The sequence below is a fragment of the Dasypus novemcinctus genome, chromosome 12, assembly GCF_030445035.2.
Source record: "Dasypus novemcinctus isolate mDasNov1 chromosome 12, mDasNov1.1.hap2, whole genome shotgun sequence".
Taxonomy (NCBI): Eukaryota; Metazoa; Chordata; class Mammalia; order Cingulata; family Dasypodidae; genus Dasypus; species Dasypus novemcinctus.
This window is the reverse complement of record NC_080684.1, coordinates 77,486,894-77,503,523: the sequence shown is the minus strand read 5'-3', so window position 1 is coordinate 77,503,523 and position 16,630 is coordinate 77,486,894. Positions and strand designations below refer to the sequence as shown.

The 16,630-nt window shown below is 37.5% G+C and overlaps 1 protein-coding gene and 1 long non-coding RNA gene across 5 annotated transcripts in view; both read right to left on the bottom strand.

The window, feature by feature from the left end:
- Nucleotides 1-657: 657 nt before the first annotated feature.
- Nucleotides 658-7,409, bottom strand: LOC139440168 (uncharacterized). Its single transcript, XR_011650279.1, has 2 exons — nt 5,002-7,409; nt 658-4,557 (listed from the first exon to the last, which is right to left on the bottom strand). It is a non-coding gene; the product is annotated as an uncharacterized lncRNA (long non-coding RNA).
- A 4,578-nt stretch (nt 7,410-11,987) lies between these two features.
- The window catches only part of MRPL42 (mitochondrial ribosomal protein L42), a 42,365-nt gene continuing 37,722 nt past the window's right edge, over nt 11,988-16,630 (bottom strand). For all 4 annotated transcript variants that reach the window (XM_004446740.5, XM_004446742.5, XM_004446741.5 and 1 more), the window contains exon 6: nt 11,988-12,155. In XM_004446740.5, the coding sequence (XP_004446797.1) occupies nt 12,110-12,155 (46 nt within the window). In that variant the 3' untranslated portion in view covers nt 11,988-12,109. The remainder of the gene's footprint in view (nt 12,156-16,630) is intronic.

Below are 16,630 nucleotides of genomic sequence, written 5' to 3'. Positions count from 1 at the left end.
CTACTATAAGTTCATTTACAGTTTGTTTCACTACCATTTTGACAATGTATGTTTTATTTTTTGTTTTAGCAATCTGAAGTGCTACTTTATAAGCAAACCACAAACACTAATGTTTATTTGTGAAACACTGAACATGTGCCTTTTCAGCTTTTTAATTCACATCCCATTCTTTCAAAGAGTTCTTTAGGTTTTGAACTTATTTCTTTATGTTCTCTGTAAATACTGCTTTAGTTTTGATAGTTACTGCTTCATTAGTCAGCACTTTTCAGAAAAAAACACACTATGATTTAGCATTTAGCCATTGTGTTTGGCTACAAAACTGAACTCAGTATTTAAGGAATCATATTTATGAGTAAAACTAGTACAAACTCTTCTGGTTTTCACTTATTCAGAATTACTATCAGCAGAAGAAGCAGTAACCTATAAACATGAAGTATTATTGCATTCAGAATACAAAAATCCAGTGAAGCTTATTTTGTCATCAATAATTTCGGTTTAATGATGAATTAATTTACTTCAAACCTTCACATCTATTGCATCCTCTACCTGGAACGTTCTCTCCCTCTTTCTCAATAACCAGAACTAAATTTTAAAAGTGGTCCTCCATAAAGATATAATCAATACATATGCCTAACAAAAGACTCATATCCAAAATACTTAAAAACTCTTATAATTCTTTAATAATAATATTAAAAAACTATTTAAAAATGGGTAAGTGATTTGAATAGGCACTTCACCAAAGAATATATATGAGGGGCCAAACAGTACATGATCATTAATATTATTAGTCATTATAGAAATACAAATGAAAACCACAGTGAGATAGTACTATATATCCATTAGAATGGCTAAAAATAAAAAAAGACTGACAATAACTCACATGGGCAAAGATATGGAACAAATGAAATTTTCATTCATTGATGATGAGAATTCAAAATGGTACAACCACTTTGGAAAACAGTTTGGCAATTAAACATATACTTGCCATATGACCCAACAATTCCACTCCTACCCAAGAGAAATCAAAACATATATCTACACAAATACTTGTATACAAATATTCATAGCAGCTTTATTCATAGTAGTCTCAAACTGAAAATAATCCCCAAAAGTCCATTAACAGGTGAAAGGATAAACTGTCAGATATCTATACAATGATATACTACTTAGCAATAAAAAACAAAGAACTACTAATACATGCAACAATATGGATGAACCAGAAACATTATGCTAAGTGAAAAAAGCCAAACACAAAAGAGTACATAATCTATAATAATTTTTATATAAAATTCTAGGGGAAAAAAATCAAACCTGTAATGACAAGAAAGCAGATTGGTGGTTTCCTAGTTCTGGGAGCTGGGTGGCAGTGACCTCAAAGGAGCATGAGGGAACTTTAGGGGTGATAAAAGTATTCTATATCCTGATCGAGGGGGTGATTACATGGGTGTATATATTTGTCAAATATCAAACTATATATTTAAAATCTGTACATTTTATTGTATATAAACTATACCTCAACAAGGTAAATTTAAAAATTGGTTTTCCAATAATACATCCTAAGGTAAACTATGCACTACAGTTAATAGTAAAATTAAAATATTCTTTCATCGACTCTAACATACTAAGTTTTTATAATTGGGGGGGTATATAGGAATGCTTTATGTTTTACATGATTTTTCTGTAAACCTACTTTTTTTATTAAAAATTTTTTTTAATTTAGCGAAAGAGCTAAATAGACATTCACCAAAGAATATATACAGATGGCAAATAAGCATATGAAAAGATGTTCAGCATCACTTATCATTAAGGAATTTCAGAATACAATAACAATGAGGCAGCACTACAGAACGATTCTATTTAAAAGGCTAAAACCCAAAACACTAACACCTCCAAATGCTGATGAAAATGTGGAGCAACAGCAGCTCTCATTCATTGCTGGTCAGAATGCAAAATGGTGCAGCCACTTTGGAAGACATTTTGGCAGTTCCTTCCAAAGCTAATCATATGCTTAATACAATCCAGCAGTTGTGCTTCTAGGTATTTATCTAAAGGAGCTAAAAAATTATGTCCACACAGGAGCTAAAAAATTATATGAATGTTTGTGAATTTCCAAAATGGAAGCAATCAATATTCTCTTCCAGGGAAGTGAATGTGGTCCAATGGATAGGGCATCCGCCTACCACATCAGAGGTCCAAGGTTCAAACTCAGGGCCTCCTGACCCATGTGATGAGCTGGCCCATGCGCATTGCTGATGTGTGCAAGGAGTGCCCTGCCATGCAGGGGTGTCCCCCCGCATAGGGGAGCCCCACGCGCAAGGAGTGCGCCCCATAAGGAGAGCCGCCCAGTGCAAAAGAAAGTGCAGCCTGCCTAAGAATGGTGCTGCCCACACGAAGAGCTGACACAACAAGATGACGCAACAAAAAGAAACACAGATTCCCGTGCCATTGACAACAACAGAAGCGGACAAAAGAAGACAACGTAGCAAAAAGACACAGAGGACAGACAACTGGGGGGGGGAGGGGAGAGAAATAAATAAATAAATCTTTAAAAAAAACAAAATCCAATTGTTACGTTTTCAGAAATTTTGAGCCATTCGTTAAACTGTCAGTAGTTTGAAATCAGTCATAATGGGAGTTATGCCATGAAAATGAGCAAACATCACAGATCAGGGCCTTATTTAACATGTACTAGTACACCACCAAGTGTGTATTAGTATAGGTTTAACAAGGCTCTACTGGAGGCAGATTTCATCAGTATGTGCACGCAAAAATATGCATATAAAAATATCCTTAATGTTTGCTAAAATGAAGGCAACATTGGTTGATTCTGCCACCAACTATCTGTGTGATCTTGGGAGAGTCACTTAGTCTCTGTGATCTTAGTTCCCACATCTGTAAAATCAAAGCCTGCACCTAAAATCATTTGGGGGGGTGTACTTTTAAGGAGTACCAGAGATTGAACCTGGGACCTCATACATGGGAAGCAGGCATGCAACTGAGCCACACCTGCTCCCCTGGACAATGTATTTTGTAAATCAACAATGATTCACCAGTAGTTTGAATTCACTAGTAGTCTGAATGCTTAATAAAGTTAGAATCCACCCGTAGTTTGAAAGCTTAATAAAGTTTGCTAAAATGATTAGATTCTTGGAGGGAACTATAGAAAGAGCATATATTCTTACTGATTTAAGGACCCAGAAGAAATCAGAAGGATTCTATTTGATTCCCAGATGTAATTGTGAGATTCTGCCTTGATTTATCCATCTGAAATGATCAATTGAAAAGTACATTAGTAGAAAACAGCCAATGGTGACTCTGAATGAAACAATGTTTCCTGCAGGAGGATGCCATATTAAAAATATGAGATATTACTAAACCAAAATGAATGCCTTTGTGCAAAATTAGAAAGCATATTAGATATCATTCTTGCTAATTTCTTTCCAGAGTATTCAAAAGTCTCATTTTCAGAAGGTTAAATGGTACATTAGAAAATAGTAGGGGGCTAATGGCTGAGCTGTAATTGGAACTTTTCACTGGCATTAAAATATTTTCAAATTATTTTGTTAAAAATATTAGCAAGTTATTTTGGATTTCTGAGAAAAACTATCTAAGGAATCATTCCCTTTGACTAAAAGCAATGGAGACATTTATTTATTCAGCAAATAAAATAGTTTACTAATTTTTAGTATTTGTGGGTTGATACTCTTTTTGGCTCATTTTCTGAAAAGTAAAAAATATTCATCTGAAACTGGAACAACATTCCTTGAGTGGAGGTTTGCCTGAAGTGCCCAGAGACATCTAAGCAAAGGAACAGGGAAGCAGATTTGGCTCAACAGATAGAGCGTCCGCCTACCACATGGGAGGTCCAGATTCAAACCCAGGGCCTCCTGGCCCATGTGGTGAGCTGGCCCATGCGCTGTGCTGATGCACACAAGGAGTGCTGGCCCATGCAGTGGTGTCCCCTGCACAGGGGAGCCCCTGTGTAAGGAGTGCCATCCCACATGAAAAAAAGTGCAGCCTGCCCAAGAGTGGTGACACACATATGGAGAGCTGATGCAGCAAGATGACACAGCAAAAAGAGACAGAGATTCCCGGTGCCACTTACAAGAGTACAAGTGGACACAGAAGAACACACAGCAAATGGACAGAGAGAGCAGACAACTGCGGGGGGGAGAGGGGAAGGGAGAGAAATTTAAATAATAATAATAAAGGAACATGATGTCTTGCTTTCTTAAAAATGCTTGGTATCTAATCAAAAATATCTCCTAGTAGTAATCCCTCAGCACCAGAGAGGCTCAGCCCCAGGAGTCATGTCCCATGCTGGGGGGGAAGGTAATGCATTTACGTGCTGAGTTTGGCTTAGAGAGTGGCCACATTTGAGCAACATGGAGGTTCTCAGGAGGTAACTCTTAGGCATCCTGCAGCTCTAGGCCTAGTTGAAATTCTAAGCACACAGGCTTGTAAGCATAAGACATCAGTATCAAGAGCACATCATTGGACCATTCTTCTTCACTGGTCTTTAACCTTCACCAGCTGATGATGCAACTAGAAAAAGACCTGGAAAAAAAGGAGGAAATGGTAAAGACAAATGAGTTTATACGGCTAAGAGACTTCAAATATGAGTTGGTAGGTCATCAGAGGGGTCACACTTATGCACATCTCAGCAGGGTCTCAGAGACAGCCAAAGTAGATATAACCCGAGGTAGGGGTACTCCTGAGGGCTATGGAGACACCCAGGTCCTACGATCATGACAGATGGCTCTGGAGTTCAGTGCCTTGTCAGTGGGCCCAACTTTGGAATTTGTGCTCCTGAGCGTAATGGAGTTGGACTCAGATGTGACCCCTCTATGCATACTTCTTCTGTCACTTTTACTGAACCTGTGGTTGGCACTGGGATTGGTGTATGCTCTGGAGACTTGAATCTCTGGACTGTCTATGTGCCAGCTGGGCCCTGAACCTCAGCATAGTTGCAACACCTACTCTCCAGTTCATTGGACTTACCCAGGTCAGCTAATAGGGAGGTGAAGGTGGTCAACCACCAAACGAGGGAACCAAGTCTATAGCTGCAGGCAGATTTCCATCCATCAGCCATGTGGGATCTAAGCCCCCTCTTGATTTAGAGGTGGCATGGACATCACCATCCCAGGGTCCTCAGGATGGAGGAATAAAATATGGATTAGAATGGACTTACTGGTATTCTACTATAGAATTATTGTGACTCTAACAATGGAATAAATTATATCATTGATGTGGAGACAGTGGCCATAGGAGTTGCTGAAGGCAGGGAGAGGGAAAAAGAGGTGTGATATTGGGGCATTTCTAGGACTTGGAGTTGTCTTCAGTGATACTGAAGGGACAGATGCAAGTCACTATATATCCTGCCATAACCCACTGAATGGACTGGGAGTGTAAATTACAACATAAACTATAAACCATGCTGTGTAGCAATGCTCCAAAATGTACTCATCAAATGCAAAGGATGTACCACACTAATGAAAGAAGTTGTCAATGTGGGAGGAGTGGGGGGTGAGAGGAGTGGGGTATATGGGAACCTCCTATATTTTTTAATGAACATTTTGTGTGATCTATGTATCTTTAAAAAAATAATCTTAAAAATGTAAGGAAAAAATATCTCTTAGAGGGAAAACATACTTGCTATCATGCTTATCAGTATCATTCCAGTTCTGATGATACAGCCTTAAATGAGCTGCTGAGAAACTACAAAACTCCATCCCCAGAAAAACCCCACACACATATTCTCCAAGTTTTGCACATTTTCAGGAGTTTCAAAGATATCTCCCACTCAAAACCCATTCATGGAACGTTGGGTTAAAATTCTTTGCACTGGAGGAGCAATTTATTTTTCAAAATCATATTCAAATCTTGTGGTGTAACAAATGTGCCAGGCAGTTAGGTTCCGGGAACACAAAATCAGACAGGGTTCTTGCAAGCCATGAGGTTAGTTTAGTAGGGGAGACACAGTTCATCAAATAACCACAAACTTTGATCAAGTGCTATGGAGAGACACATACTATTATAAGTATATAATAGCAGACCCTGACCTAGTTCCTTTCAAGAAGTGAAATTTTAACTGAGATGTGAGGGATGTTATTGGGGAAAAGGCAAAAGAATCATATTAGGGTCAAGTGCTACAAAGGAAATAAAGGGGCAATAATAGCCTTCTGAAGTAACATTTAAGATAGGACTTCTAACTTGTTGTAATTTTTAAATGGGGTTAGATACCAAATTTAAAGTGACCAAAAGTAAAACATTTCCTTGCCTATTAGACTGATAAAAGATTTTACTACTACTCAGTTTTCACAAGTGTAGAGGTAATGTTTTCATATACTGTTGTAATAAGTATAACGTTTAATCCACAACCCTTAAAAATATACGTAATTATGCATCCATTCCTATGATCCAGTTATTACATTTACATAAAATAACCTAAAGAAATAATCAGGAATGATCACCAAAAAAAAAAAAAAAAAAAAATCCACAGTGTTATCTGTAATAGTGAAAAAAGATAAATAAATAAATCTAAACAGTATGGAGTTAAATTATGACAATCCAGATTCCAGAATAATAATCAGTCATTAAATCACAGAGCACTTATTGATACAGCAAAAAATTCATAAAGTGAAAAAGCAAGTTTTAATGAAAATGCTCTAATAATGATTGAAGTGATTAATGCACAACTATGTGATTATACTAAATACCACTGATTGTACACTTTGGATGGGGCTGTATGCTTTATTAATATGTATCAATAAAATTTTTTTTAAAAAACAGCATGCACAGTAAACTTTTTAAAAAATGTTTATATAGGGAAGCGAATTTGGCTCAACAGACAGAGCATTTGCTTACCACACAGGCGGTCCAGGGTTCAAACCCACGGCCTCCTGACCCGTGTGGTGAGCTGACCCAAGTACAATGCTGATGTGTGCAAGAAGTGCCCTGAGCGCAGGGATGTCCCCCGTGTAGGTGAGCCCCATGTGGAAGGAGTGAGCCCCTGCAAGGAGAGCCGCCCCACGTGAAGAAAGTGCAGCCTGCCCAGGAGTGGTACCGCACACATGGAGAGATGACAAAGCAAGATGACGCCACAGGAAGAGACACAGATTTCTGGTGCTGCTGACAAGAATACAAGCGGACATGGAAAACACACAGTGAATGGACACAGAGAGCAGACAACGGGGGGGCGGTGGGGAGGAGAAGGGGAGAGAAATGAAAAATAAATAAACCTTTAAAATAAATGTTTATGTGTAACAATGTATTTCTGGATGGGGGAATTGTGGGTACTTTTTCATTTGCTATGAATTTAGTCTCAATTTTTAAAAAATGATGCATTGCTTTTGTAGTTAGAAAACAATGTCATTAGAAAAATTAAGTAGCTCAGTATATACCAATTCGGTAGATACTAGGTCCTTAAAAGAAGGGGTCATTTTTTGCTACTGGCAGAGCAAAAAAGTTCAAGGCATCCTTACAGTTAGTAGTGGTTTAATAGTTGTTTAATGAATGGATCAATAGAATGAATAATGGACTTAGAATATTGACACTTAGATTTCTTTTTTTTTTTTTTAAAGATTTATTTATTTAATCCCCCCCCCCCCCCCCGGTTGTCTGTTCTCTGTGTCTATTTGCTGCGTCTTGTTTCTTTGTCCGCTTCTGTTGTCGTCAGTGGCACGGGAAGTGTGGCCGGCGCCATTCCTGGGCAGGCTGCACTTTCTTTCGCGCTGGGCGGCTCTCCTTACGGGGCGCACTCCTTGCAAGTGGGGCTCCCCTACGCGGGGGACACCCCTGCATGGCAGGGCACTCCTTGCGTGCATTAGCACTGCACATGGGCCAGCTCCACACGGGTCAAGGAGGCCCGGGTTTTGAACCGCGGACCTCCCATGTGGTAGACGGATGCCCTAACCACTGGGCCAAGTCCGTTTTCCGACATTTAGATTTCTGTAATTCACTACTGCCATTTACTCCACTCATCACCCTCACCTAAAAAAAAAATCCACATTTTCTGCTAATTAAACCGTTTAAAAGTCACTACCAGGAAGCGGATGTAGCTCAAGTGATTGGGTTTCCACCTATGACATGGGAAGTCCGTGTTTGTTCCTGATGCCTCCTGGAGAAGGTGAGCTGGCACGGTGGGCAGATGTGGCAAGCTGATGCAATAAGATGACCCAACAAAAGAGATACAAAGAGAAAAGACAATGAGACCCAACAAACCAGGGCACCGAGGTGGCTCAGGTGATTGAGGGCCTTTCTCCCACATGGGGATTCTGGGTTTGGTTTCTGGTGTCTCCTGAAGAGATGAGTAGACACAGAGAGCACATAGCAAATGGACACAAGGCACAGACAGCAAGCACAAACGAAGTGGGTGTGTGTGGGAATAAGTAAAATAAATCTTAAAAAAAAAGTCAATACTTTTGGGTGGGGGATATTTAAATTGAATCCTATATGAGAGTGCCCTCTGGTGGTTTCACCAACAATGCTTTTTATTAACTATGTTCTAGAGATGTTAATCCAGAATTCCCAAATACTGAATTCTCACCAATGCAAATATAAGGAAAAGACTACATAACGAGCTTTTCGTGAAGCTAAATTTATTCAATTTAAAGAACTCTCACCTTAAGTAATTTTTAAAATTCTGCATTACCACCCCCCACCATTGTTTGCACTTGCTGTGTCTGTTTTGTGTGCTCATCTTCTTTTTGGAGGCTCCATAACGAACCCGGGATCTCCCATGTGGGAGGGAGGTGCCTAATCGCTTAAGCCACCTCCGCTCCCTGCTTTGTTGTGTCTCATTGTGTTTTCTTCCTTGTGTCTCTTTGTTGCATCATCTTGTTGCAGCAAGATGTCTTGCTCTTCCTCCTTAGGAGTCACTGGGAACTGAACCCAGGATCTCCCACGTGGTAGGCAGGAGCTCAACTGCTTGAACCATGTCTGCTTACCCAAACCTTTTTTTCTTTTTCTTACTTTCATAAAATGTTGGTGATGGTGGATAAGAGCTCCCACCCATGCTAGGGGTGGGGTGGGAAGGAAGGGTTGGTAAGGAGGAAATGCTGGTGATGGAATATGTACTTTACAAAGTTAAAAATTTAGCAACCCACAAAAATCAAAAGTCTAGGAATTAGAGATATGCAATACAATTAAAGTTAATTCCCCAAAGCACTAACAGGAATGTGGGGTGTGGGCATTTCAAAGTTGAAGATTATTTTTCTTTTTTTAATTTTTAAAAATTTCTCTTCCCCCTCAGTTGTCTGCTCTGTGTCCACTGGCTGTGTGTTCTTCTGTGTCCACTTCTATTTTTGTCAGTGGCCTGGAAATCTGTGTCTCTCTTGTTGCATCAGCTCTCCATGTGTGCGGCACCTCTCCCAGGCAGGCTGGACTTTCTTTCGCGCTGGACGGCTCTCCTTATGGGGCGCACTCCTTGCACGTGTGGCTCCCCTATGCGGGGGACACCCCTGCGGGACACAGCACTCCTTGCACGCATCAGCACTGCGCATGGGTCAGCTCCACACAGGTCAAGGAGGTCCTGGGTTTGAACTACGGACCTCCCATGTGGTAGGCGGACGCTCTATCCGTTGAGCCAAGTCCTCTTCCCTGAAGATTCTTTATCCAGTAGATATTTATACTTAGAAAAAAAGAAAATATGGTACCTTATTTTGTTTTGTTTTTTAGGAGGTACGGGGGACTGAACCCAGGACCTTGTACTTGTGAAGCAGGCTTGAGCTATATCCACTCCCCTTTGTTTTGGTATTTTACTTTCCTAACATTTACAATAAGAAATATCTGAATCTTTGAAAACTTCTGGATATAAATCAACCTGAAAAAAAAAAAAACTAACCATTTTTCAAGGCTATGCCATCAACATGGCTTGCAATCTATTTCTGATTTTTATAAACTTGTTTTTAATATGATCTTTCAAAAAAATCAACTTATTAATGAAAAAAGTAAACCATTTTAAAACATTTCCTTCAAGTAATAAAGAATGGCTGTTTTTAATTACTTCCTTTACTATTTTTCCTATTCAAAACTGTGCACATTTTATTGGGCACTTGAATCTTTAAAAGTTCTTCTACTAAAAGAACTAGGTTAAACATTAGACTTTGAATGAGAAATGATTCATGTCAATTTCACAAATATCACAAATATTTTATAATCCAAATTTGAATAAAGTACCTTTTCTACCTTATTAAGATTTCTCATACCTAAAAAGAAATCACAGAAGAAAGCCTATCATGGATCATATATAAACTGATGGTTAACTATCAACAGAATATTCTATTAATATTCTAGTAACACTAGTTTAGTAAAATTTTTAAAAATATTTATGACAGAAGTTGTAGGTATACAGAAAAATCATGAATAGAGTTCTCATATACCACTGCCCCATTAACACTTTGCATTAATGTAGTACCTTTGTTATAACTGATGAAACAATATTATAATTGTACTATTAAATATATAGTTTACATAAGGGTTCACTGTTAATGTTGTACAGTACTATAGTTGTTTTTTAATTTTTATTCTAGTAATAAATATGCAACCTAAAATTTCCCTTTAACCATATCAAATATGTAATTCAGTAGTATTAATTATATTCACAATTTTGTCATACCATCATTATCATTTGCTACCAAAACTTTTCCATCACCCAAACAGAAATTCAGTACCAATCATGCATTAACTCCCCATATCCTGCCCCTATTCCAGCGTCTGGAAACCTGTATTCTTGTTTCTGACTCTATGAATTTGCTTATTCTTTCATTATTGGTGGTATCATATGGTATCTGTCCTTTCGTGTCTGGCTTATTTAGTGATATTAACATTTTAAATAGAGTTGCAGTTGTTTGCATGTGTTCTGAAACTAGGATAATTTTTTAACAGCCAGAAAAATAAAATCCTAAAAATGAATCACTTAATATACTATAATCTTTAAAAACAATTTTAATACCACACACACAAAAATAAATATACTAAATTCCTTCCAGAAAAATCTCTGAAAAACATTCTTCAGTGAAAGAAAACAACTTCTCTGTCATTGTAATACACTGAAAAAAGTGTATTAAAGCCTGACAGTGTGAATTCTTGCTCTTCTACTTATTAATTAGAGTCTAAGTCACATAACCTTATCTGTAAAATGGGGATGCTGCTTCCCTCTTCAAAGGTTTGAGAATAATGAATGTAAAAGATAGAAACTGATAAAAATTTAATAATTTATTTAACTATTTCCTAGAAGTCAATGGAAATGAAAGACTGTTTAACATCTACTTTCTGGGTAGTCCTCATACATTTATTTTCAAATTCGAGAAAAAAATCTCTTTCAGAAGAAAGAGAACCATGCACATGTTTTTTATTAACCATATTTATATTACTAATAACGTTTGGCTGATAATGTAAAAATACTTGAATTCATACTTAGAGTGAATTAAAATAAAATAATGGCTTTTTGCACTCTCATGGTGCCTCAGTGTCTTATAAGACCCTATCATTAGGTCACTCAGGAACCACCCTGATGCTTGCTTATACAAGATAAACAACTTCTCCCTTTCCTCCCCACTCCTATCTGGGCTGGTATCCCAAAGAAAGTCAAGTACAAATTTCCAATTCCCACTCTTATTTGGCCAACTGTTACAACTTTACCTACATAATACTATAGGCACAGGCCCTAGTCCACTATACCCTTTTGCTCCCTGCCTGCTTGGTTGAGCCTAGACTCCTATATGTTTCACCAAGTAACCCTGTGAGGCATGCCACTCCTCTCTGCTTTAGGAACTGTGAGTACCAATAAACTTTTCCTTCATATATCTCTGGAGTCACTCATCCTCACTGCACCTGGCAATCTATATAAAGAGCCTTACAATACAATAAAGATACATAAATAAACTACAGACTTTAGTATCTCAGAAGAAATAAAAGATGAAATAGGTTTCTCTAAATAAGAAAATCAAATACGAAATTACCTAATATATATAAAGAAATACAAGTAATATATGGAGTTATTTTATTATTATTTTACTACATATTAGTAAATATACCAGATTACAGTTTCCAAATGGCAAATGAGGCAAACAATAACATTTCTCTTTGAATCCTAAGAACTTGAAAATCATCTGTCTTTCGGAGGATTCATGTTTCTGCGACGTCTGTGATACCTTAGAAAAGAAGAAAATATTTCAGATGAAATTATTTTAATAAAAACTTCTTGATAGAAATCTTAAATTTCTACTATTAGGTTTGCTAACAGAACTACTGTTTTAAAAAATCAACAAAATCTAATATTTTTATACTTTTGTACATATCTTAGATAGGTATTTCTTTAAAACAAGCCATTTCCCCACTGTGAAAATTACTTTGTTAATTAAGCATTTTGGAAAATCTCTCAGATCCTAAAAATTATTTCAATCTGCTAATTTGGATGACTGTTATTAAGTCGAATAAACAGAGAAAAGTAACAGAAAACTCAGAAACAACCATCAGGAACTCTAATGTATTCTGGAAAGAAGTTCTGCAAAGAATTATATTGGAAGGAGTGCTCCATCAATTCTGATATTTTTCATGCCTACTGAGTAGACTGAAGAAATGAAGAAGAGCTTGTACGCAGATGCCAGCAGCTGAGGGCCCTGGCTTTCAAACATGCCCTGCTTCTTGAGTAACAGCAACACTAAGGTCAACAAGAGGCACATCAGTGGCAGGTATGTAGGGCAACATTAACTTGGAATTGTGTCAACTACTATGTACAGAGAGGTTACGGAATGCAAATTCCTGTAAGGAGTACAAAACAAGTATATTTGTACAAAGGGCACCTTTCAAGAATATGGTTGAAACCCCATGACCTCAAGTAAAGATAATGGTTAAAATATTTTAATGTGTTGTCATCACTGGTGATATCATCAAACAGGAAATAGCAAAAGACTCATGGTTATACATGCTATTTTGAAGAACCTTTGTAATACTGAATATTAAAACTGTCATTCAGGCCAGGGCAAAGGATAGGGAACTAAAATTCAGACTAATCCCAAACCCATGTCCAGAATTTCATCACCCCTCTCCCACACTAAGATCGCAAATAGTTCAACACAAAGATTCTTTGAATTGCCATTCTAAAGCAAAGAGGATTTCCAGGAAGAGGGAAGGGCAAAATCCAATTCACAAATTTAGTAGTAACATTTTTAACTTTAGATTTTCAGACTGAGATAATCTAATCATCAATGTTTATTAGCCGCTGGACTATTTCAAAATCAATTCTGTATAGTCATACTGCCTACACTCCCAGTCCATACACCTTAGGTGAGGCCAGTAATTTGATGCAGGTAGGTTCAGGACTTAACGAGGTGGGGAAACACCCTTGGACCAAAATGCCTTTACTGACCTTGATAAAAATCTGATCATTAGGAACACTTGTGACCTACCTAGATAAAATGTTAACTAGATAAACCCACATAACCTGATAGCTGAACTCTGGGAATCAAACTTCTAAGAATCACTGGGAAATTTACCAACCTAAATTTACCATCCTAAAGACAACCAAAAATAAAGCACCACTTAAAAGAAGGAAGTGAAGATCTTCAAGAAGCTATTAAGATATGAAGTTGAGACATTTCATCAATGACTCAGCACCCATACACTATGTTAAGAATACTACAAAACAGAAGGTGCATTCCTGACTGAGAGAATGACCTAAAGAAGATGTAACCAAAAATTACCTAACAGTATATGACATTAACATAATTTAGGGCAGCAGACTTGGCCCAGTGGTTAGGGCGTCCGTCTACCACATGGGAGGTTTGCGGTTCAAACCGTGGGCCTCCTTGACCCATGTGGAGCTGGTCTATGCGCAGTGCTGATGCGCACAAGGAGTGCCGTGACACACAGGGGTGTCCCCCGCGTAGGGGAGCCCCCCGCACAAGGAGTGTGCCCCATAAGGAGAGCCGCCCAGCGCAAAAGAAAGTGCAGCCTGCCCAGGAATGGTGCCGCACACACAGAGAGCTGACACAACAAGATGACGCAACAAAAAGAAACACAGATTCCCGTGCTGCTGACAACAACAGAAGCAGGCAAAGAAGATGCAGCAAACAGACACAGAGTACAGACAACCGGGGTGGGGGGTAAGGGGAAAGAAATAAATAAATCTTAAAAAAAAAACAACAATCTAATAAAACTATAGTTATATATAGTTGTGCTAACACCAGTAGTAGCTATTCAAAGTGCCTATAATTAAATGAAGTTACATGAATGAAGCAAACTAAGAGCAAATGACAGAAAAAGAATGAAAGTACTAAAATTGAAGGAAAAAGCATTTAAAATAGCTTAACAAAAAATAAAATGAAATAAAATAGCTTAACAATGAAATGAGTGGGGGCAGTTTCAGTCAGGGTAAAAAAGCAAGACCCAATTAACTAAATAAATGCTGCCTACTAGAAACCCACTTTAAATATAAAGACTACAGGTTAAAAGTAAAAGAATGGAAAAAAGATAAATCATGCAAACACTAATCAAAAGAGGGCTGGATAGGCTATCTTAACACCAGACAAAATATATTTCAAAATAAAAAACATTAGCAGCTAAAGAAAACATTTCATACAAACGAAAAGTCAATTCATCAAAAGGACATAACAATAATAAATGTATAAACACCTAAGAACAGAGCTTCAAAATATGTGAAAACAAAATAGGTGGAACTACAGGAGAAACAGTGAAATCTAGACAGCTGGGAATTTTGACATTCCCCTCATAATAACCAATTTAGACATAAAATTAGAACACAGAAAACTTGATGGATATTAACCAACCGGATCTACTTGATATTTTCAGAAGTCTGCCAAACAATGACAGAATATACATACATTCTTTAAAAAGTAGTCTATAAGCTGGGCTATAAAACAAGTATCAATCAATTTAAAAGGACTGAAATCATAAAAAAGCAGGTTTTCTAGTCATAACATAATTAAACCAGAAGTCAATAACAGGTTATCTAGAAAATTTCAAAATAGTTGAAAATTAAACAACACACTGCTAAATAACCAATGAGTCCAAGAAGAAATCCCAAGGGAAGTTAGAAAATGTTTTGAACTGAATGAAAATGAAAACAAAACATATCAAAATCTGTGATATGCATTTAAAGCGGTGCTGAGAGGGAAATTTATAAAATGAAATGCTTATATTCACTGCACCAGCAACTTGCCTGTCCAGCACTTGCATGCATCATGGCCTCTATCTCTGAGCCAACCTGAATCTATTTCGCCCACATACTCCACAACGATGAAGTCACCCATCAGGGTAGATAAGATCAAAGCCCTCATTAAAGCAGGTGGTGTAAATGGTGGGAACCTTTCTGGTGTGACTTGTTTGCTAAGGCCCTGGCCAACATCAACATCAGAAGCCTCATCTGCAATGTGGAGTAGCAGGAGCTGCATCAACAGGAGGTCCTGCCGCCTCTACCACTGCTACCCCAGCTGAGAAGAAAGTGGAAACAAAGGAAAGAGAATCTGGGGAAGCCAATGTGGCTCAAGCAGTTGAGGACCTGCTTCCCACACAGGAGGTCCCAGAATCAGCTCCTGGGGCCTCCTAAATACAAAACAAGCAAACAAACGAGAAAACCAACTCAGAGGAGCCAATGTGGCTCAGTGGTTGAGCGCCGGCTTCCCACACATGAGGTCTGAGTTCAATCCCCAGCCTCAGTATCTCAAAAAAAAAAAAAAGGAATCTGAGGAGTCTGACAACATGGGTTTTAGTCTCTTTGACTAAACCCTTTTTGTAACATGCTCAATAAAAACCTGAACTCTTATGAAAAAAGACAGTTTTCAAAAAAATGAACCTTAAGAACTAGAAAAAGAACAAATTACATCCAAAGAGGAAGAAAATCTTTGTAGAAAATCCTAAAGGATATGTAAAAATGTTACTAGAATTAGTCAGTGAAGTTGTCAACATCACAGCATACAAAGTCAATATACAAAAGTCAACTGTATTTCTATATTATGGACAATAAGCCAGTGAAAATTGAAATAAAAAATCCAAAAGTTAATAGAACAATTATAATAATACTCTTTCATCAAGTATCACAAATACTAATGCAAGATGTTAATAATAGGGGAGTATATGGGAAGCCTGTATTTTCTGCATGACACTTCTGTAAAACTAAAACTTTGCTTATAAATTTAAAATGTTTAAAAAAAAATACCATTTACAATAGCTTAAAATATATGAAATATTTGGGATAAATTTAACAAAAAATATACAATACCCATACATTACAAACCACAAAACCTGCCAAGAGAAATTTTTACAAACCTAAATGGAGATATTTATCATTTTCACGAATAGGAAGATTTAATATTGTTAAGACAGCAATTCTCCTGAAATTGATCTACAGACTAAATGAATCCCTCTCAGAATTTCAGCAGGCTTTATGGCTGATTTTTAAATTTATACAGAAATGTAAAAAACCTAGGATTGCCAAGACAACTTTGAAAAATAAGAACAAAGTTGGAAGACTTAGTCTACCTGATTTCACAACTTACTTACAGCTACAGTAGCCAAAAAGAATGTGGTACTGTAAAGACAGACATAATATTAATGGAACAAAATAGTGAGTCCTGGATTCGCATATATGGTCAACTGATTTTCAACA